The sequence below is a fragment of the Nesoenas mayeri genome (assembly GCF_963082525.1).
Source record: "Nesoenas mayeri genome assembly, chromosome: 3".
NCBI classification, from domain to species: Eukaryota; Metazoa; Chordata; class Aves; order Columbiformes; family Columbidae; genus Nesoenas; species Nesoenas mayeri.
The window spans coordinates 47,735,709-47,756,814 of NC_137544.1; the positions used below are offsets into that span (position 1 = coordinate 47,735,709).

General features: G+C 43.0%; 3 protein-coding genes across 5 annotated transcripts in view; 2 read left to right on the forward strand and 1 right to left on the reverse strand.

Moving 5' to 3' along the window:
- The window catches only part of ARMC2 (armadillo repeat containing 2), a 66,832-nt gene extending 57,014 nt beyond the window's left edge, over positions 1-9,818 (forward strand). The window contains exons 15-18 of the mRNA XM_080342082.1: positions 514-627; positions 1,792-1,924; positions 4,105-4,262; positions 9,490-9,818. Of these exons, the coding sequence (XP_080198208.1) occupies positions 514-627; positions 1,792-1,924; positions 4,105-4,262; positions 9,490-9,626 (542 nt within the window). The 3' untranslated portion in view covers positions 9,627-9,818. The remainder of the gene's footprint in view (positions 1-513; positions 628-1,791; positions 1,925-4,104; positions 4,263-9,489) is intronic.
- The window catches only part of FOXO3 (forkhead box O3), a 247,925-nt gene extending 235,707 nt beyond the window's left edge, over positions 1-12,218 (forward strand). The window contains exon 3 of the transcript XR_013921930.1: positions 12,208-12,218. The gene's annotated coding sequence lies outside the window, so the exon portion shown is untranslated. The remainder of the gene's footprint in view (positions 1-12,207) is intronic.
- A 1,040-nt stretch (positions 12,219-13,258) lies between these two features.
- The window catches only part of SESN1 (sestrin 1), a 79,584-nt gene continuing 71,736 nt past the window's right edge, over positions 13,259-21,106 (reverse strand). For all 3 annotated transcript variants that reach the window (XM_080341820.1, XM_080341818.1, XM_080341819.1), the window contains 7 exons: positions 20,698-20,880; positions 19,145-19,387; positions 17,714-17,861; positions 16,780-16,892; positions 16,347-16,537; positions 15,948-16,092; positions 13,259-14,298 (listed from right to left, as the gene is read on the reverse strand). In XM_080341820.1, the coding sequence (XP_080197946.1) occupies positions 14,212-14,298; positions 15,948-16,092; positions 16,347-16,537; positions 16,780-16,892; positions 17,714-17,861; positions 19,145-19,387; positions 20,698-20,880 (1,110 nt within the window). In that variant the 3' untranslated portion in view covers positions 13,259-14,211. The remainder of the gene's footprint in view (positions 14,299-15,947; positions 16,093-16,346; positions 16,538-16,779; positions 16,893-17,713; positions 17,862-19,144; positions 19,388-20,697; positions 20,881-21,106) is intronic.

Consider the following 21,106-nt stretch of genomic DNA (forward strand, 5'->3'; position numbering starts at 1 on the left):
CACATGAAACAGTGGCAGCAGGTAAGAGTCAGTGGACTGTACGAGGCTTGGTATTGTTTCGCTGACATCGCTAATGTGAGCCCCTGGTACACAGCACACCTCTTTAGAGAGTGCATCAGGTTCAGGATCTAAATAAATCCTCTTAGATATTACAACTATTTTTGTTCTTTATATTCCTGGATTTGCACATGAGCCCGTTCAGAACTGTGTAGCAGAACTGGCTCCCGTTATCACAACTGTGCTTAGGCTATCTTCGTAACTTCTCCTTTGTTCCTTTGCATTTAGCCCCATATTGGAGCTCTTTGTCTCATCTTCAAAGCCCTGCACAATTTAGCTCTTGTTCTACCATCTGCTCACCCCCTTCACTGCAACCAGTCAGTTAGATAACTGTTCCTATTTATTACATTTATTGCTGTTTCTGCTTTGCATTCTGACATTTATTGATAGAAAGCTAAGCACATGTTTGTGATATACAACTAATTGTTTTTATTTCATTTCTCTGCAAACCAATAGTGCTTTTAAAGCTGTTAATGAGCAACAATATGGATGGAATTGTGGAGGCTGTCAGAGTCTTTGGCAATCTTTCCCAGTATCATGAGATCTGTGACTTCATCATACAGAAGAAGAGTGAGTTACTTTTGTCTTTGTAGGAGTCCTGTTTTTAAATGTCCATAGTTCTAAAAAGGAAAGATTGTTAATAAGTTGTCTCAGTTAAAGGGTAGAAGCAATCTTCTCTGATGTTTTTCAAATTGGGTAAATGTTAGAATCCAATAGCACTCATTACAAACACCATTTTGTTTCAGTTTCATTAAAATGGAAATATTGGAGTAGAGGCAATATGCCATGCTGCCTTCACAAAGGTAAATACTACAAAAAAGCTGTTTTTCCCAAAGATTATAATTTTGAAATTTCCCTTCACTCCTAACTCCTACAGGTTAGTAGTCATATGATATAAAATGAAAATCCAACTAAGTTCTCATTACGGTTTGTAATCACAGGTTTTTGATTCTCATGTTCGACTTCTTGTTAGCATTTTGTAACATGCATTTAAGATGTTTGACAGCCTCAACAAAGAGACCTACTATTTGCCCCTGGGTGAAGTAGGATACAAGTCTTCTCAAGCCGTTTTGCTTTGGGTATCTAAAGAACTTTGGGAAAAACAGCAACTCCTTGCTATCCACAGAAGGTGTGTCAGAAGTTTAATTAAACACTCGTGCACCATAAATTTTTTTTGTATTTACCTGTCAGTGGTGAAAGTGCGGTGATATGCCAAAGTGTACAACCCCTTCTTTGAAGGGTGGTTGTATCAGTGCTTTTGGAGGGGAAGGTCTCTGCAAAGGGAGAACTGACAGCAGCTGGGTGCTGATGAGCTGTCTCAGCCAAAGGACAGAATTTTCCACCTGGAGAGACCGAGTTATCAGTGTGCCAAGCTCAGGAGGAGCCCACTGTGCGATTGAAAGGAGGCTGATACTTTTAAGAAATAAGCTGTAATTCAGTTTGGTCAACTTAACCTCTTCTGAGGTTTCACATTTCGGTGTATTTTTATAACTAGAATTTTGTGTGTGTTGTTTTGAAGAAAACGCGTTCAGCATGCTGTTGTGATGGCTGCTGCTCTGGGTCATACGTCTACTCTACAAATGTCACTGTAATACGCTACAAGGTTAAATTTTTGGGTAGGGTATCCTGCATTTGACTGCTTCCTAAGTATATATGTTCAATAAGTATGTCATAATGCCATTTGTATAACAAGTCCATTTTCCCAGTAATATTGTTTCCTTCTTTACAATCCAGTATACAAGTTCTTGATTGCTTTGCTTGATGCCAAGAGCCAAGATGTCTGTTTTTCTGCCTGTGGAGTTCTGCTCAATCTCACAGTAGATGAGAACAAACGAGCTCTTCTGATGGAAGAAGGAGGAATTGGAAAGTAAGCTACTGATTATGCTTACGAAAAAGACAATTTTGAGTAGTTTGGCCAGGAAATTTCAATCAGATTCTTTCTGACTAGGGGAAACAACTAGTACTAAGGATACGTACTTGATAGATGTTCAGCATCTGATGTTCTTCAAGAAAGAGCCTTTTTTGCAAAAGCATTAGGGCTGTTTAGCCAGCTGCAGAGCCAAAAACCATAGAACAAATTCCCAGAGATCCTCCTGATATGGACAGCAGAGGAGAGCACCATATAACAAAGCGACTAAAGCAGGTCCTTGCAGTAGCTGCTTATGCTTGACTTAAATGGATCCTATGTGGGCTGCAGTTAATAGGCACCATTAATGTGTATCTGTTGTATTGTAAGTGTGAAGGTTACTTCAGGAACCATGATACCCACATGGTCTCTTGCAATTCTTTGTAACTACTTAGTACTGCAGGGAGGAGTATCTGATGTAGCCATGCTCAGCAGATAATAGCTCCTGAGTCCCCTCTCTCTGAGAGTTCAAGTTTAAGGCACTTATATTGTAAGTGGTTTTAGATCTTGAAGAACCACTGTGGATGCAACAGTTGTGGCTTTGATGTTCAGATAATAGTGGATCCAGCTTAACTGGAGCAACATGAAAGATCGTGTTCCTATGCTTGTAAAGCAGTTGATACAATCCACATTTATGAAACAATACGCCTAACTTTGAAATGCTTTCTTGTTCATATATAATTACTTCTTAATACAATGTGAACGATGAATAGTCTGTTCATCCTTCCTTCCCATGTTCTAGTTAGTTTACAAAATATAAAGCTGAAAAAGAATGAAAATAAGTTGCAGGCAAATTGAATAATAAATGTGAGAAGTTTCTATTATGTAGAATTCTGTGGAATATAGAATTTTCTATACTGTGTCTGAAAATTTGTGAAGAAGGAAGAAAAAACAGTAACAGTATGGAATAAATCTTGAGAATTTGGAAGTGATTGTTAGAGAGGTCATCCTGACTGTTCCAAACCAGCTCTGTGGATTTTTGGAAATGAGAATATTGTACCAAAATATAGTGGCCCTAATAAAACATGGAATTAGTCTCATCAGAGAGTTAAACTTCAAAAAATTAGGGCAAGTTCGTTTGGCTTTCCATGGCCTCCTGGTCTTCCTGGTTGCTTTTGAATTACCACTGTTTTCAGCTGTAAGCAAGTATCATAGTTATCCCAAGTATCACAGTAAGCACCAAATTATAAACCTCCCAGTGAAGTGAGGGAAAGAAAAGAGGAGGTTGTAGGGTTGGGGAAGAGAACAGCAATGAAGAATTACTGTTAGAGAAGTCACTAGGGACAGCAGGTGAAAACCAACATTTATTCTGTGCCTCGGTACTTGTGAACGCTGCTGTCTGGTAATGGGAATTCTAGGTAGCTACTGCACATAAGCTGGTGCAGGCAAAAAACTTACAGCTTAATTTCAGAGTCCTGCTTACAATCTAGCCTGCATGTTGTATCTGTAAGGAAGCAAGACTTGGAGAAATGTCAAGAACGTGATGGTCCGTCACAAAACTGGCATTTCTGAGAGGAGCCCATTGGGAGTGCAGGCTGGGAGACATAAGAAGAGGAGAGATCTGCAAGACAATCAGACTTCACAGAATGTAATAGGTAATTCTGTGAGTCATGGAAGTAGAGAATTCCTTTGGTTTTGTCTCCTGGTCAGATCTTCTGGTGTGTGATAAGCTGGATATTCTGACTGAGGCTTTTTGTGCATTCATACCATCTTTGCTAGATGAATTCTTGGTGCCTGATAAAGTTTAGCTCACACTTCAATCTCTGCTCTAGTAGTAGGCACAGATTTGGGACAGTCACAAGTTGTCATGAAATTTGGTGGAATTTTAGGGTCTTTGAGATGGTTACATTTGTGATAGATGTGACTGAAACTGGTCAGTTGAGTTAAGAAGTTCCAGGGGATGGACAGATGCAGGCAGGCATACACACATGTGTAGACAAACAGCATGGTCACATCCTTAGGAACTAGACTAAGTGAAAAGGAGAAGTTACTGTGGAAGAAAGTAGCATCTTCAATTTATCAATATAGAATTTTCCTACAAACTTTCATGGAGTCTACATACATTTGTAGACCACCAGCTTTTGAAGGGCTCAGGAGAAGACTACGTGGAGCAAAACACTGTTTTTGTTTGATACTGGCAGGTTGGTTGACTGTTTAGAGGACTTTGGGCCAACAGACTGGCAGCTGGCTTGTTTGATATGCAAAACCCTGTGGAACTACAGTGAAAACATGACAAGTGCGGCCTCATGCTTTGGAGAAGACATGGACACGTTGCTGGTGCTGCTCACATCACTCTTAGGTGAGATCCATGATCTTGATCTCTTTTCCTTAATAAAAGAAATAAGTTGAAGGAGCAAAATGAAAGCAGTGGTAGCTGGGTGGCCCTTCTGGCTCAAAAGTCCTTGCAGGTACTGACAGAAGCGAGGCCCTTGTGTGATGCACCCGGTCACTGCGCCGCACACACTGGGCACCCTGCGGAATGTGGCTTTTCCCCTCATCGTGACCTCCTTGTGAGCAGGGACAACATCCTGGCCATTTCTCATGTGCCCTCTAAAGCCAGGGAGGGTGTACTCCTCCACAAACACAGCCTGGGAGGTGCCTACACGGGAATGTTCAGACCCCAGTTTGCTTACCCAGTTGGATCTTTGCATCTGCACACTTGTTTGTTTCAAATTCATGGAGTTTAATAGTCCATAGTCCTGTAGTGTCATAGTCCTATTGTCACTATATGTCATTTTCCTCCTTTATTTTATGAGCACTTCTTTGGTTATGATTTAATTTTGGGTGGGCCATCTGCAATTATCTTTTTAAAAGATCTTTAAAATGAAAATGAAATAAAATAAAACCTTAACTAATTTTGATTTGGTTTTAATCAGAAATTTACTAAATATGTATGCTTGGTGTGGAGAAGGCTGCACGTTAGTCAGACTCAGAAAGCGAGACCCCCATGGTCCCTTTTTGGTTTTAGACAATCAGAAAAGTGGGTGGATTTGTGAGGATTTTTTTTTCCAGTTACAGCACAATTGCTGTTATTCACTGTTGTAATCATTCCTTGCATTACGTTCTTTGCTATGATAGAGCATGTTTTAATGTGAGCAGTAATGCCATCTATTTATCTGAAAATACCTGGTGTTTTGAGATCATTAGTGCCCTTTTTAACATTCTGCAACAGAACTGCAAACTTTACGGCCACCATCATGCTTGAATTTTCTGGCGTGCAGCAAGGAATAGATGTCTTTGTTTCGGAAAATTCTTACTTATTTTTTCCTCTGCATTTAGCACTGCTTGTTCCAGCAATTAATTTGACTGCAGAGTCCAGACTGGGTAGTAATTGGAGCTCTGATTAACTAGTACAGCTTTCGTCAGTTGGAAGTTCATGTACAATTGCAGGTACAATTGCAGTTGTAATGCAATCATAATGACAATTAATTAAAAATAGGTCAGAATGAAATCAGAAGGCTAGTCTTTCTTCACATTGTAGTCACAAGAGTGGCTGTAAAAAAAGTGCATCTTATTCATCAGCTCTGGTTCCTCTGTGTGTTAAGAGCCAACAAATTTTAGTAATAGCAACTGGTTAATATTGTCCTACGTCTTCCTCCTCCCATTGTGTCCAGTAACAGCCTTGAACCCTCATCGCTCCGATTCTATCATTCAGGAAGCAGGAGGCAACTGCTGGCAGTCGCTGGACTGTATTTAGGCATCAGCACGCCCTCAGGAAGCGGAAAACGCGGAGATGGCACAGCGGACACCTCACTGCACCTGCTGTGCTTGGCCTCCTCCCCTTTGTTTTTCTTTCCCCTACCTGGCACGAGACGACAAAAGAGATGAGGGAGCCAAAAGGGAGTGGAAATGGCCTGAAAAGCTGTTGGGCCTGAGAAAGGCTGGGCAGAAGATGCCGTTTGTTTTTCTTTTTCCTTACCTGATGCCAGCAGCCTGAGACGCGGTGGCACTGCTGTCCAGGGGCACTGTCATTTGCCTTCTCTCAGCTGCTCTTGAGTTCCCTGCCACTTCACTGGCTCAGAGCTGCTGCAGGCTGGTGTTTCCAGGCTCTTCTGTCTCCAGAACGTTCTTCTGTTTGGTCATTCAGTGAAACCTCCTTTCTTTCTCTCTCCTTTTGCAGGCTTTGCTTCTGCTCACCTTTACCTCCACTATCAATTGGAGGAGGGTATTTTTGGATTCTCAGTACACGTGAACTCTTACATGGCGTGGTACGAGCTTCCAGAGCTCCTGGCCCCTGTCTTGCTGGTGTTACAGGGATGGGTAGCCCTTGCAGACCAGAGTCCATAGTCTCGTTTTCAGCTTCCCCCGTAGCACACAGAGCCAGTGTGCTTGTCGTGTTCCTGGGCTTGCAGCCAGTTCATACACTGTTTGGCCAGTATCCAATTTTGCTAGTTTTGAGGAGGATCGTGGGAAAATTAAATTATCTGAGGATGCACAGCTTGTGTGTGGGACACTGATCCTTGCTGATCCCTGGTGTTACTCACATTGAGCTTTGGGAAATTTACTGCTTTGGTTCAACACTTCAGCTTTTGAACTGGTTCTGACCCTTGCGCTTGTAGGCTGGAATTCCTGACCTCCGTGATTCCATAAACATTCAATCAACTTCTGGAGAGCACAATAAAAGGGAGAAATGTCTCTTGCTCAGTGTTAGGAGATGGTTAATTTGGGTAGAAGAATCATTTCAGGAGTAGGCAAAGCAATTCTCCCTGAAAACAAAAACCACACCACCTTATCTTCCTCTTCAGGGTCTCTCGCTTCTCTGCTGCTGAGATTCATTTTACATGTGTTGGGCTACTCTGCCATAGATAGGACAAGAGCACAAGTTGCAATAAGAAAAATTCCAATTAAATGTTAGGAAAAGAAGTTTCCACCATGGCAGGGGTCAAGCACTGGATCAGGCTGCCCAGAAAGGCCATGGAGTCTCCATCCTTGGAAATGTTCAGTACTCAACAGTACATCTGGAGCAGAGCAACCTAATGGATGGTGACTCTGCTCCAGATGTCCTGTCCAACCTCAGTTATCCTATGATACCATCAAATGTAGATCTGATGTCTGAGGCTGGACTTTCTCTGATTCCAGGGTTTCTTCCTGCAGAGATGTGACATGTCTTCCTTCTTGAAAGAATGTTGTAGGGTTTTTTTTCTCTTTATTTTATGACAGAAAGCCTCTAAATGGCATCTTTTCTTCATGCAGAACCTCTTTTGAACTCTACCTCGGCATCTCTTTGATTTTGGTAGTTTGGAAACACTGCAGTGGCATAGAAGTCCAGGACTGTTTGCCATTACTGGCTGCTTTCTATGAAATGGAGCCCATCTCCATGCCTGAGTAACCTTGTCTCTTCCTTTCTCGCTGCTGCAGCTCAGGCCACATGCTCTGCATGGGCAGCTTGACACTCCTTTAAATGGGAATAGACGCTGTTTGAGCATCTTTCCTAAGCAAAGTTTGACTCAAAATGTGGATAACTGAAGTTTCTCTTCAGCTCCAAGTTGTCTTTTTCCTGCTGTGAATGTGCAGTAAGCTGTCTTACACAGGGATTGATTTATTTAACAGATTGTGAATCTGGTGCTCTTCTGTAATCTAGGACAAAGGTAAGTCACATTGCCCATTGGGTGCATGATTGTATCCTCATTTTAGGTCCATTTATCGCCTAAAGGATGTAAAATGTCCTCCTCTTAAACTGTATGTAAACCTTGACTTCAGTAAAGCATTTGACAGAGTCTCCCACAGCATCCTCACAGCTAAACTGAGGGAATGCAGTCTGGATGATCGGGTAGTGAGGTGGACTGCAAACTGGCTGAAGGAAAGAAGCCAGAGATTCGTGGTCAATGGGGCGAAGTCCAGTTGGAGGCCAGTATCTAGTGGAGTGCCTCAGGGTCCGTACTGGGGCCTGTATTATTCAATATATTCATCAATTATTTGGACGAGGGAATACAGTGCACTGTCAGCAAGTTTGCTGATGACACTAAGTTGGGAGCAGTGGCTGACACACCAGAAGGCTGTGCTGCCATCCAGCGGGACCTGGACAGGCGGGAGAGTTGGGCGGGGAGAAGTTTAATGAAATATAACAAGGGCAAGTGTAGAGTCCTGCATCTGGGCAGGAACAACTAGTTCCTTCCAGTATAAGTTGGGGAACAACCTGTTAGAGTGCAGTGTAGGGGAAAGGGACCTGGGGATCCTGGTGGACAGCAGGATGACCATGAGCCAGCACTGTGCCCTTGTGGCCAAGAAGGCCAATGGCATCCTGGGGTGTATTAGAAGGGGGTTGGTTAGTAGGTTGAGAGAGGTTCTCCTTCCCCTCTACTCTGCCCTTGTGAGACCCCATCTGGAATATTGTGTCCAGTTCTGGGCCCCTCAGTTCAAGAAGGACAGGGAACTGCTGGAGAGGGTCCAGCGCAGGGCAACGAAGATGATTAAGGGAGTGAAGCATCTTCCTTATGAGGAAAGGCTGAGGGAGCTGGGGCTCTTTAGCTTGGAGGAGAGGAGACTGAGGGGTGACCTCATTAATGTTTACAAATATATAAAGGATATCACGAGGATGGAGCCAGGCTCTTCTCGGTGACAACCAATGGTAGGACAAGGGGTGATGGGTACAAACTGGAACACAAGAGGTTCCACTTAAATGTGAGAAGAAACTTCTTCAAATGAGGGTGACAGACACTGGAACAGGCTGCCCAGGGGGGTTGTGAAGTCTCCTTCTCTGGAGACATTCAAAACCCGCCTGGACACATTCTTGTGTAACCTCATCTGGGTGTTCCTGCTCTGGCAGGGGGATTGGACTAGATGATCTTTTGAGGTCCCTTCCAATCCCTATCATTCTGTGATTCTGTGATTTGTTTGGCATTATCAGTTGTGTTTGTAGCTTCCTGATTCAGGAGCAAGCTTCTGTTTGCAGACTGATTTCTTTTTTCTGTAAAGGTTTCATTGCCACCAGGCAGAATGGAGGGGGAATAACGAGTGGTGACTTCCTTTCATTCCTAGCATTGCTTGTCTCTATTAAGTGTACCCTGTTGTTTTATTTATGAAGTTTGTGAGGGAGGGAGGACATCAGTAATACAGTAGCTAATGTGGTTCAAGGTCTTTAAGTATGATAGCAGATACAGTTTGAAAGAGTCTTCATGAACCAGATTAACAGAGCAATTTTTGACAGGAAAAACATAGTTGTAGTTAGATGAATTGATGACTTACATTGGCAAAATTGCTGTGGTTATTATGAAAACCCAACTAGTTTCCAGGCAGACAGTCACAATACATGCTTGATCTTGGAGGTACAGTTTAGCTGCACCTGTGAGGTGTGAGAATGAAAGAACCTGCAATACTCTTTTACCTGTTTTATTAACCTTAACATCCTTTATTTTCAGTTACATTGAAGTCCCTCAGACAGTGACACTTGGATTTTGTCTTGAACACAGGGTGGTTTTTAAGTCATCAACATACACAACTGATAAGTTGTATGTGCTGTGGTCATAAAATACATGGTTGGGTATATTTTTATTCAGAACTGATGATGATATTTTCCTTTATTACAGATGAAGAGCTAGTGTTGGATTACAGCCTCGACAGAGACTTAAGGGACTACCACAAACTGTATTGGGAAAGAGAATTCAAACCTGTGGCAGAAAAACTTCTTCATAGAATTCAAAGCCATCCCTCCTTCCCACTGTGACTATTACTCCATTTTAATCAAGTCTTCTTTTTTTTTTTTCGTGGTGTAGATTGTACAGTTTTATATTTCTAATATACCTGTACGCTGGAGAGCATGGGACGTTAAATTTTAAAAAGTCAGTAAAGCCTGGTATTTATATACTGGATACTATATTTTGAGAAGCTTGTATGAAATTTTAGCATGTGTAATTACTTTTTACAATATATTTGAGCTGATCAAGCAGCTGTTCCATGTTATTTGTCTATTAATTGCATAGTTGCTTGGCTAGGAAAATGAAACAAAAACTAATTTGCTAAACTTGTAATTTTTAAAAGGTAGTTTACCACTGAGTAGCTGGACCTCTGTGGTACAACAAACGCTGTGCACTGTAAAAGAATGTTGCATGACAGGAGCCACATCTCACCTATAGACTTGGATACTTTTGCTTTATATTAAATTCTCTGGCAGACTAACCCAAATGTGATTAAATGTGGTCAATGGTTGGGGAAAGTTGCTCCCTTTTCCTTTGGAGATCCCCTTTCTTTACCTGATGCTGTGTGGCCACAGTATCCCAGCTCCTCCCTCGGTCCTTGTGGGATGTAGGTACAGCTGTGCCAGTAAGAGGCTTTTCTGATTTGGGACTTCACATCTTAAGGCAAAACACCCATAACCCTGATATAAGAGAAGATTTTAGATGGCTGGGTATGTTCTTGTTTCAGTTGTTCCCACATTCCCACGAGCTACCTCTGTGCCTTTACTTCTCAGACCACCTTGGCCAGTTGTCTCCCCTGGGCTTGTGTCTCCATCCACAAGGCAAAAAAAAAGGTTGTACATCCTTCACCTTCCTTCTGACTGCTGCTGCCTTGTTTAATGCTCAGTTTTCATCCTTCCAGTGCATATGAGTCCTTGCTTGTAGCCTGTGGATTAGCTCAGCATGTGCATTACTGGCCTCAAGCAGCAACAGCCCAATTGACTGCAGAAGGCTTTGCAGACCTGACCCATTTGTCTCTTTCCTGACCTCAGGTGACTAACCTGCTGTGCAGAGGCTGCAGCGATCTGATCCCGAGGGGCAGCAGCCTCACACTGCACTGGGTGCGTCAGGAGGGCACCTAGTCTAGGTCTCTGCTTCTGCATTCTTGGAGACTTCTTTATTGTTGATGGGACAGGGAAGAAGAGGAGATCTCATGGGCCAGGTTTTGGGAGCGGTGAGGAGGAAACTTCAGTGAAGCTAATGAAACATGCAATGTTCTTTTTGTCCCAGCAGCTTGGGTATTTCTTGTGACCAGCAAGGGAGCCCCGCAGTGAATCACAGAGGGAGCAGTGCCTGTGGCAGCCTCCACTGCTGCGACCCACAGGAGAGAGGTGCTCAGCAGTTCCGTCAGGTTTGGCTCCAACAGCAGCTCTGCTGAGCTCAGAAACATCTCAATTATCATTCCTCCTTTTGGCATTTAAATTTTTGCTGAAGTTGAGAAGATAAATGGCTTCAATGCCTCACTTGTGTCTTTGAAAAAATATTGGATTTGCTTTCGGGAGGCATTAAAGGCCAATGGGTAAGTACTCCCGTGGGGAGGGAGCTTGAGGCGTTTGTTCTTGGCAGTGGCATCAAGGCGAAAGGCAGTGAAGAGCAGGCTGTGTAACATGGGGTGGGGATGCAGTGGAAAAGGCCTCATGGCCAAGTTCTATCAGCAGGTCTGAGCAGAATTGACAGGCGCTATCTGTCAGAAGACAGGCTGAAACTGATGTTTTCATCAAGCCCAGGTGGATATGTAGGTAATTAAGATTTGTTCAAAGAAAACGCTAGTTATTCACGTCATTGCTGATCAGATTGTAAACGAGGGCCTGGAGCACTGTGTAGCATGTCTTGAGGCACAAAGCAAATTTGGGCATCCCATAGTGGAGAGCAGAGCTGGGGCAGGCGCTGTGTGAGAGCTCGGGGTTCGTGCTCAGTGTGGCCTGCGACTGCTGCAGGGCAGAGCAGAGAGGGCAGCAGCGGCCCCAGGGCACCCAGCAGCAACACCCAGCAGTGGCTCCCCTCGAGCTGCACTGGCCCATGTCCTTCCCTGAACAAAACTTGTGGGTAACAAGAACAATCCCCAAAATGCTGAATTTCTGATGTACTCTTATGGCTGCCTCTACCATTTGGGGGTTTGTGCCACAAACCTTGAAGACTCACCCTACCACCATCTTCAGTTGCTACTGTGCTTAATAGCCTGTTCTGCTTGTTCTCTTCTACCTAAGAACACAAAAGCCTCTGCATTTTTAACGGAAAATCACCAAACATTTTCAGGATTTTTGCCCAAAGTCAGTCGCCTTCCATGTGTAGTCAGGATTGTCTGTGTGTTGTGGTTAGTGCGCTGTTTGAAAATGTGACAGTATGAAGCCACTGACAACACACACACACACACTGCAGTGGTTACTGCTTGACAAGGGAGAGTGCCTGCGGGTACCTGCATGTGTCTGGAGAGCAGAGGATAGAAACGGCCAGTTTAGGTTTCTTGGAAAATTTCATGTCTACTTTTGACCCTCCCCCCCCAAAAAAAAAACAACAAAAAAGCAGCAGCAGAATCAGGTGCTGCAGAAACTCCATTTACGGACTGGAAAGACACTTTGTGTCCTTAGGCACAGCTTGGCTTTATGATATGCCCTTAGACAGGAAAGTTTTGCTCTGGTTTTGAAACATTAAAAATCCTGTATTTTTAGTTAAGAGGAAACAGCAGCTGCTTCCTGTTAGTCACAGTTTTGACAGTTTATTAATCTGTCTCCCTTAGATCTTTTTAGATACTTTAACTTCTTGGACTATAAACTTAGAACTGTTCTCAAAAACTAGTACGAGAAACCAGTTGGGGCTGAGACCCAGGCCAGGGGATAGAAATCTTCATTCTGTCTTTGGGCTTGGAAAAATCCATTTATTTCCTGCCTTACAAATAAGGCTCCTACTTCCTTTACGCAGGTAGGAGTTTTGACACTTGAGTGCTCTGTAACCCATGAGCCTGTCACCCCCTTGTAGCACATCCCCCACCTGCTCCCTGCTGCCTCTTGCCATCCATTCCTTGGTCTGACTGCACAGACCTGACCCTCCTTCTGATCCCCTTCTGGCCCTAGCCTAAGAAAATCAGCAGCCTACTTGGAACTAAGTTCACTACTGGAGGATTTTAAAAAATCAGTTTAACTCTCACAATAACATTTAGAGCTACTTATTGAAAAAAAAAGTGATGATATAAACATATAGTTAGAATCTCCAGTTATATCACACCTGTTACCTGTGAGGAAAGAGAAAACCCAATATGCCAGAGTCTACCTGAAGAGGGGCTGGAGGGCTGTGGGAAGGATGAAAACAGGAGCATATAAAAGGAGTTCCTACTATGGTTTTAGTGAAGATCTAAATCTATTTTACAAACTTTGTTTTCTCCCATCATTTTAGACCCAGTTGAAAAAGTCATGGTTTGTCATTCAAGTATGTTTGCTCAGTTACCATTTCAAATATTTTTAAATGGTCTTTTAACCAGTAAGTAAACCAGTAAGAATAGAAATGTGAAGTTAAACCACAGAAAAACACCAAGAGAAAAAGTTGTTACCTTTATTTAAAAAATACCAATAATACTGACAAATTTAAAAAGCAATTCACACTCATACAAAAGTACTCATGTTCTCCAAAACCACTGTATATTAAATGTCAGCATTTTAATCATGTCTTGATTTACTAAAAATAGATGGTTTTTAGCCTAGTTATTTAAGCAACTGCAAAACTCAGTAAGACCAGCGTTGGGCATGGCGTACAGTAGGACTGTTTGGCAGTCTAGAACAACATTCCCACACCTTGTCCTGGCTCCTGAACAGGTGTTGGGTCATCCTTGAAAACCAGGACAAAAAGCTACTCGACAAGTCACATCATTAGATCTCTAAAAAGCTCTGAGGACCCAAGGCCCCTTCTTTCCATAGGAAGACCATTGTACTTTGGAGCTCACCCAATAATGCTGAACAAATGTCCTGTAGCATTTTAAGGCTAAACTATTTGAGAAAATTGACTGCTATCTTTCAAATCATCCGTGTGGACAGAAGAGGTTTAGTCCCCATTAAAAGAAGAAATCTAAATAACAAGGCATTTTTTGAAACCACACACAATAAAGGCTCAGACAATAGCAGTGCTCACTTTCACTTTTAGCTTAACTGGAACAGCCCGTATCTGTTCACTCCACCAGCACAAATAGCAGCAACAAGATTTTCTAAAATTATTCTCGTAGGGAAAGCAAATGTCATCACGTCCCACTTCTGGTCACGCTCCAGCTCCCATAGTATTTGCCTTAACACAAGATCTATATATCTATCATTTGCTAGATTGCCACAAGTTCACAGAGTGTCCCGTGCTGTCTAAAGCCAAAATACCATGAGCAGGCAGCACTTCTGCACAACCCTGTCTTTTCAACTGCCAAGCGCTCACTGCCGAGTGGCAGCAGGGATATTCCAAACACTGAAATAGCTGAAACTAAAGGAGTTATGGCACAATGGGCATCTTAACTTAGAGCTACCGTTGGTCCTGAGGCTTCGCATCCTCTTCTGCCACACTGCAGCTGCAGAACATTCCGAGGTCGACAGACAGTCAGAGACATCAGGTCATATAGCGAGTAATAGCTCTCAGAGCATAAAGTAGTTCGGCTTGCATCCGAGCTTCTACCAGAAGCAAATTTACATGGACCTTGGGGAAAGAAAAGAAGTAAGGCTTTAACAGTGTGCTCGCAATGATGTGCTCCAGCAAAAGGCAGTTTGTGGAGGCCGTGGTTTTGGTATTAGTTCACAATAGCGATGAAGGAGCACTTCGCATTTCAGCTTCCCAGACACCAAGCTCTATGGGTAAAGCTTGCGCAGGGGACAGGCTGAACCCGTAGTGCTGCAGCCCAGCACCGCAGCGGCTCACAGGCACACCTGAGCAGGTTCATAGGAAGAGGCAGCCATCCTTTAGTAGACCGACTGGTTTAGCTGGAAAAAAAACAGACAAGCTCTCGAGCACACAAGCCCTCCTTCAGCAGCAGACTATGAAATTTGGCAGCTTGAAAATAATAGTTCAAATGTAGCTTGAGTTAATCTATTAGTTAGAGGCAAAAGGATGGTTGGTACCTGTGGAGCAGAGGGGGTTGTTAGCAAAGGAAGAGGTGAGAAGGTCGTGTGCCCCTGTGGGACAGAGAGAAACACAGAGGTAATTACCACCTGAACAACATGGAGCGCTTAGCTGAGGTGAAGCGCAAGAACAATTCTAACATGCCATTAAAACTATTATCCTTATTGAGACAGAGGTGTTTAGTAGCTGCCATAGCTAAGAAGTTTTGTTCCCCAGCTCATCTCCTCAGTGTCATTTCTATATGTCTTTGAGGATGAGACCAGAAACTGGGTGTGGGGGAGGGCAGGGAGGTGTGAAAAGTATCATCTCGCAGCAGGTAGGCTGCGAGTTTATTCTGGTGTGTAATGGCCATGTTTGGTTTCATTCTCATTATTTCCATGAGGGTGGATAGTGATTGCACTCTATAACACATACAAGCCTTGGATTTTGATAGCTATGAAGATGCAAAGTTTTGGACTATAAAGAAGGGGTTTTGAGCTTGAAAAATCTCATCTCTAATAGTCTAACCAAAACAAGCATGTACTATTTTACTTGATCAAGCTTAAATCATTGTAGTTATATCACCCCTATTACAATTGAGTACCTCTAAACTATTTGCACAAGTTCAGCAAGAAATAGTCTCTGATGATATGTACACTAATTAAAGTGCACTTAAGTTTCAGCACTATATCTGCATCCATTTTAAGTGGGGCTTAGAAATATTTTTCCAGACAAAAACTGGAGGATGTGAACTTGGCAGAGTAGACATCCAAGTGTTAATAGCAAGCAATATCACTGTAACGCAGCAGCAGAACTTAAGGCTTTAACACGAAATAACTGCTTTGGGGCCACACTCAAAATGCTGGTGGTACTGCAAAGACCTTGGGCCAGCACACAAGCTGCTCTGGCCTTGAGGCCAAGAGATGGGTCTGGCATTGCTTCCCTGCCTCTCTGGGCCACAGGCAGCACCGACCAACAGTGAAGGAAAAAGCTGCAGTGGCAGGGACGCTGCGCCATTTACACCTCTAACATCCCCATACACTTCAGAGCTTGCACAGTCTGTTAGCTAGCAAACATGCTGTAGGAAAAGAAAAACAATTTCAGCCTGGGAAGTACTACACCTCCTAAGGGATTTACTGAAGAATGCTGGTAACATCAGCTGACGCTGAAGTGCTGTCTGGGTAGCTGTGGCTGTTAGCGTGGCAAATGCATCTACTGCCCATGTCCCTCAGCACACATGCAAACCGTACCTTCTCAGAGTGTTCAAACTGCCTCCAGAAGCTATCATACATTCGTTTTGTGGTCTTTTCAGGAGTGCAAACCACAGTCTTGATATAGACTTTAAAGCTGCGGTCCAACAACTGATTAATTTCACCATAGTCATAATCATCGTATCTGTTCGGAATTGAAAGAAGAAACACTTTCATTTTCAAGAATCAGTTCTTTCACTTGCATTGTTCATAAGTTTCTATAGCAAAATAAGTTATTGTGTAATTTGTAGCACCACAGGCCCTTTCCCATAAATAAAAATATGTTTGAAAAGACATGTATGCTTGCTTAAAAAATAGCTTTGCTTCAATTTGAGAACCTAAAAAAAAAGCCAATGCTAACAAGTCTGACATATATAGAACAAAAGTAGTAAAACTGACCTTATTCCAAACATACAATGAATATAGTTCCAAATTGCTCGTCTCAGCATTGAGGTATCCACATCTTTGTGCATGGCCATTGTGTTGTAAGTCAGATTATAAGCAATATGAAACTTCTCATCAAGTAGTTGTCCCACATCTGGGTAAAGACGATTAACCAAGGAATAACCGTGGTCTTCCCAAGAATAATCCTTAGAACAAGTAAAAAGGCAGAATGGAGCATTTCAGAAAAGAACTTGTGAAGGCCTAGTGCTTTAAGGTCATTTATCTCAGGGCAGATAATCTGGGGTGGGGCAGGGGAGTTGTTCATTTCCTTGCTTTAAGCCTCCTCATCCATGGGGCAGTCAATTACAGCACAGTCATCTCCAGGTTTGGTATTTGGCACAACAAACAGATTGGGCACTAAACCTCCTGACAGCCCCGTCCTTGTTACCTGAACACGAAAGGTAGGCACGTGCATTCCATGTCTGGAGAAGTCTTTGTAACCATAGCTGGTGTCCTCAAAGTGACGAGACACGTCTCTTGCTGGTGCCGATTCTTCATCTTCTGTTAATTTCAAACAGAATTTCACACAATTTCAGTAAGAACAAACTGGAAGTGAGCTAGTGGAACTCCTACAGAAGAATGGGAGTTTCTGTGCTTTTTAAATAAACGCATAGGTTCGCTAGACCACCTGTATTAAGTCTCTTTGGTACAGCTCAGTGTGACTCCAACTATAGTTTTTAGAGGAAACACCACGAAAAACACTCAGATTATTTCTTACAGACAAAGATCTTTTCCTTCTTTCTTCTATCACTCCCTGTCCTCTAAGTCTAGGGGACACTGCTCCTAACTCAAGGCTCTGTAAAAACATCAAGGGAAAATCTGTTTTGGAACAGAGGGCTAATTAAAAAAAGAGACCTCTAAGACTTCCTTGCCAAGTTTTAGAGGAAACTCTGCTGAAGAGCCCACCACAACCCTAAGCTTGTAACAGATGAAGTTACTCTCAATTATCTGAAAAGTAATGTTTCATACATTTAAATAGCTAAGTGTGTTCAGGACTTTTTACATCATCTTTGGAGATGCTTAAATCGCCCAAAAAATCTCTTTAGAGGGAGATTCCATTTCAGTTGGACATTTTTATTAAACATCATATTGGTCAGTAGGCGTTATGGTGTGTTTGAGAAAAGCCACAAATCATGGCACTACTTTGCTTTTAAAAGTGTTCCTGGAAGAAAACAAGGCACCCCTAATCTTGATCCCTTCAAAGAACTGATAATGTTTTTGAGACATCTAATAACGCTTTTTTTCCCCCCTTTTGCTGTGCTAAGTATCTCTTCAAGTCATTTAGAAAAGTCTAAATAAATATATTTACACATCTTTCCTACCTGAAGAACACACGAACATGCTTTCTCTCTTCTCTCTTTCAAAACGTGTAGCCATCTCTTCTTGGCTGGCTTCCTCTTCATCTCGACACTCCTGTAGCTGCTTCATTTTCTCCATAAGAGCTTCGACTTCACAGACAGACTCTGTAGACTTTAAAAGGAGAGAAAACCATTTAATTTCCATGTAACAAGAGCTGACAATGATGGCAGAAACTATCAAGCCAGAAAAATTAAATGTGAACTACATTCTTCATTTACATCTTTAAACACCGATTTTTTGACAAAAACAGTTCTTGAACAAAATCAGTACTGACCCAACAGTACACGTTTAGTCATCATCTTTTTTCAATTAGATCCCTGGAATTTTTAGCACATTTTAAGAATCACAGCTTTTTGGAACAAGTGGTTCTCATGGTAAAATTAAAATAATTTCTCTTACTTAATCTAAAGATTTAACAACTAAAAAACAAGGAGCTGTAACAGAAATTCTGATAGAGGAAGTAACCACAATTTACTGCCCAACTGTATTTTTCCCCTTCTCTGCTCATAGAGAATAGACACGTTGAAGGAGAAAGGAAGAGTGAGTATAAGTGCAGATTTAATGAAGCCTCAAAGGAAAGCTAGTGCAAGATAATCTTATTTCACAAGAGCTGCTTTAATGCCACACCACACTATTAATTTAATACCTGGCCTTTTAAAAATCCATCACCACAAAGCAAAACAAAGTTATCTTCCATTTATACAGTTCTACCCCTTTCCTCTCTTGCCTTTTGCAGTCGGTTTGCTCCTTCAGAGAACCAGCAAGCTCCATCAGACAAAATTCAAATGCCACCCACACCACTGCTGTAAAATCTCACAGGCAAGGAACTTGCACTGAAAATATCCTGTTTTCACTGTTCTTAAAGCAATGCTTAGTTCACGTCATGCTTTTCACTAAGTGGAAGCAAGTACAGATCAGTGAGCATAAGTGCTGCAGGCAGGAAACACTGTTTTAGAAACGGAGTCAGAAAATTGTGAATGATCTGTGGTGTGATGTATGACAAACAATTCAAGGCAACAAAGACTGGAATCAAAAGAAGAAAGGACTTTCCCCTGGACCCATGAGAAAAAAGCATTCCTGGCCACTGCTGCTCAGGACATGTATCATGAACTCCCAAAAGCCAGGACTCATCTCAGTTTGTCTACCTGAATGACAAGAGACCAATAAAAATAGACAACTGAGAGACTGTATCGTCTCTCCCTTGGGTAGCTTCTCCCATTTTACCAGTGTCATTTCAGATTCCACTAAATTTATCTTTTCAATGGCGCCGCCCTCATCTGGGTTAGGCTACTCAATCCCACTCCCACTGCATGAAGACCCGGGCACCCTCCATGTGTTAAGTTTACCAAGAAACTACTATCAACAGAGATTGTTTTGTTCAGACTAATACTTACTGGGATACTTCCAGTTGGGCTAGCATGAATGTCATCCACCCCGTGGTAACCATTTGTGATATCGCAGATGCAATAGTTACTGACGGAAGGGGGCCTGAAGGTGTGACCCCCTTCGCAGTCGATCTCTGGACTGATCCCACAACCAAAGGTGAAGGAAGCAAGGGAATGGTAGTGTGTGAGGAGAACGACCGCGTGGATCAGCTCTGCCAGGGACCAGCTGTTCTCTTCAGTCTTCAAAAGTTGCTTTAAAAACAACGCAAGATTAAAAGTATTAATTTTGAAGCCCTTCAAATGATCTCACCTTAGTGCAGGTGACCAATGCATTTCTTTACCAGATAGAATTGTTTTTCCAACGTCCACACTCACTTCCTAACTCTCTTCTGCTGTTACTGTGCTCAGTGTCCCGTTAGCAGGTTATGTGCCAGCCACAGCCTCACGTGGTTAAGCCACATAGGAGATGACTTCTCTCCCCTCTCTGGCCCTCGGGTATCGAATCAGCTGAGGTTTCTATTTTGTACCATATGGTTTGTATCAAGGCCAGACTGACTTGCATTGAAATTTCACACCTCCGACAAAGATGCAACCACAACAGTCACATGTTTCTTCAACTGGTCTTTATGGTCTCAGAAAGACTTGGCAATTCCTTGTGAACCAGATATGTAACAACCTGGCATCGGAGGCAGGCTCCCTCCATCTTGTCCCTGTGGGTGGAATGCTCTACATTCGACAAGAAACTTCAAACCCCAACTTCCCCTTCAGGCAGGAAAGTGGGGGAAGTTTGGGGCCTTCTGACAGAGCGTGCATCCTCCCCCACAGCCCAGCGTCCTGCCTCCCAGCAAGACCTGCCACCACCTCTCTACCCGGCAGACAGCACTGAGAGTCCCAGCACCCAGCTCCTCCTTGTCAAGGTTAAAGAGCAGAGGAGGAGGAGCAGCTGCTCCATAACCAGGGCCAGGCATGCCCTTGCCACGAGAGCTGCCGTCACCGCATACACGCTGCAGCACGCTCGAAGCTGGTGGCCCTCAGAGGAGGGGGCAGCAGAAGCAGCTGCGTGGTGGCTTGCTGGTGCTGCGGTCCTGGCTGGCCTGTGCCACCAGCTCCCCTGGGCTGTTCTGCCAGCCTGCTCCCTCCAACCCAGTCTGGAAACCGAATGTGTGGACAAACCAGCAGCAGCTGAGACAAAAATGTGGTGAGGGGTGTTCAGCCTGACCTCTGGCAGCATCTCCGGAGTGCTCAGGGGGGTCTGGCTATTGAGAGCACAGGGCTGAAGGAAGCGCACATCTCAGCAGATGCCCATCGCACCAACAGAATTCTGACATGTCAGTGTGTTGTAAATTAAATTTCTTAGCCATCTAAGACCAGTCATGGTCATGCTAGTTTTAGGAGGACATAAGAGATATTATATCACGTGGTATCACAGCGATGTAACACTGAAATGGGAGTCAGTAATGCAGAACATCTCTCACCCTGTCTGGCTCTTAACCCCCTAAGAATCTGTGACTGCATTTACTGACAAATAAAGGCACATTCACAATACTCCATGAAACATTTACCTCGATGTGTTCCTTGGTGATAAGCCATGGTCTATGAGCCAACATTTTGTTCAGTTCTCCTAAATTTTGCAGCTTTTGAGGTGCGTTTTCCAGGCCATTCAACCATTTAGGGTCTCCACCAACATGAAGGAAGTCATTCACATGGAGGTTAACCAGGTAAGAGCACTGGTGTCGTGCTGCAGCCTAGCAAGGAAAATGCAATTGTGATACAGAAAACAATTGCAGTAAATCAGTGCTTTATGATAAATACTGTAAGTCATCACTTCCTCAAAACACTCAAGAATAAGACTTGCAGTGATCAAAGGCTGAAGTAAAAAAACATGAGATGAACACATCAGCCTCTTTTGATTATTGTTCTCACAACTTAAATATTCCTCATTCATATACATTATAACAATGCTGACTACAG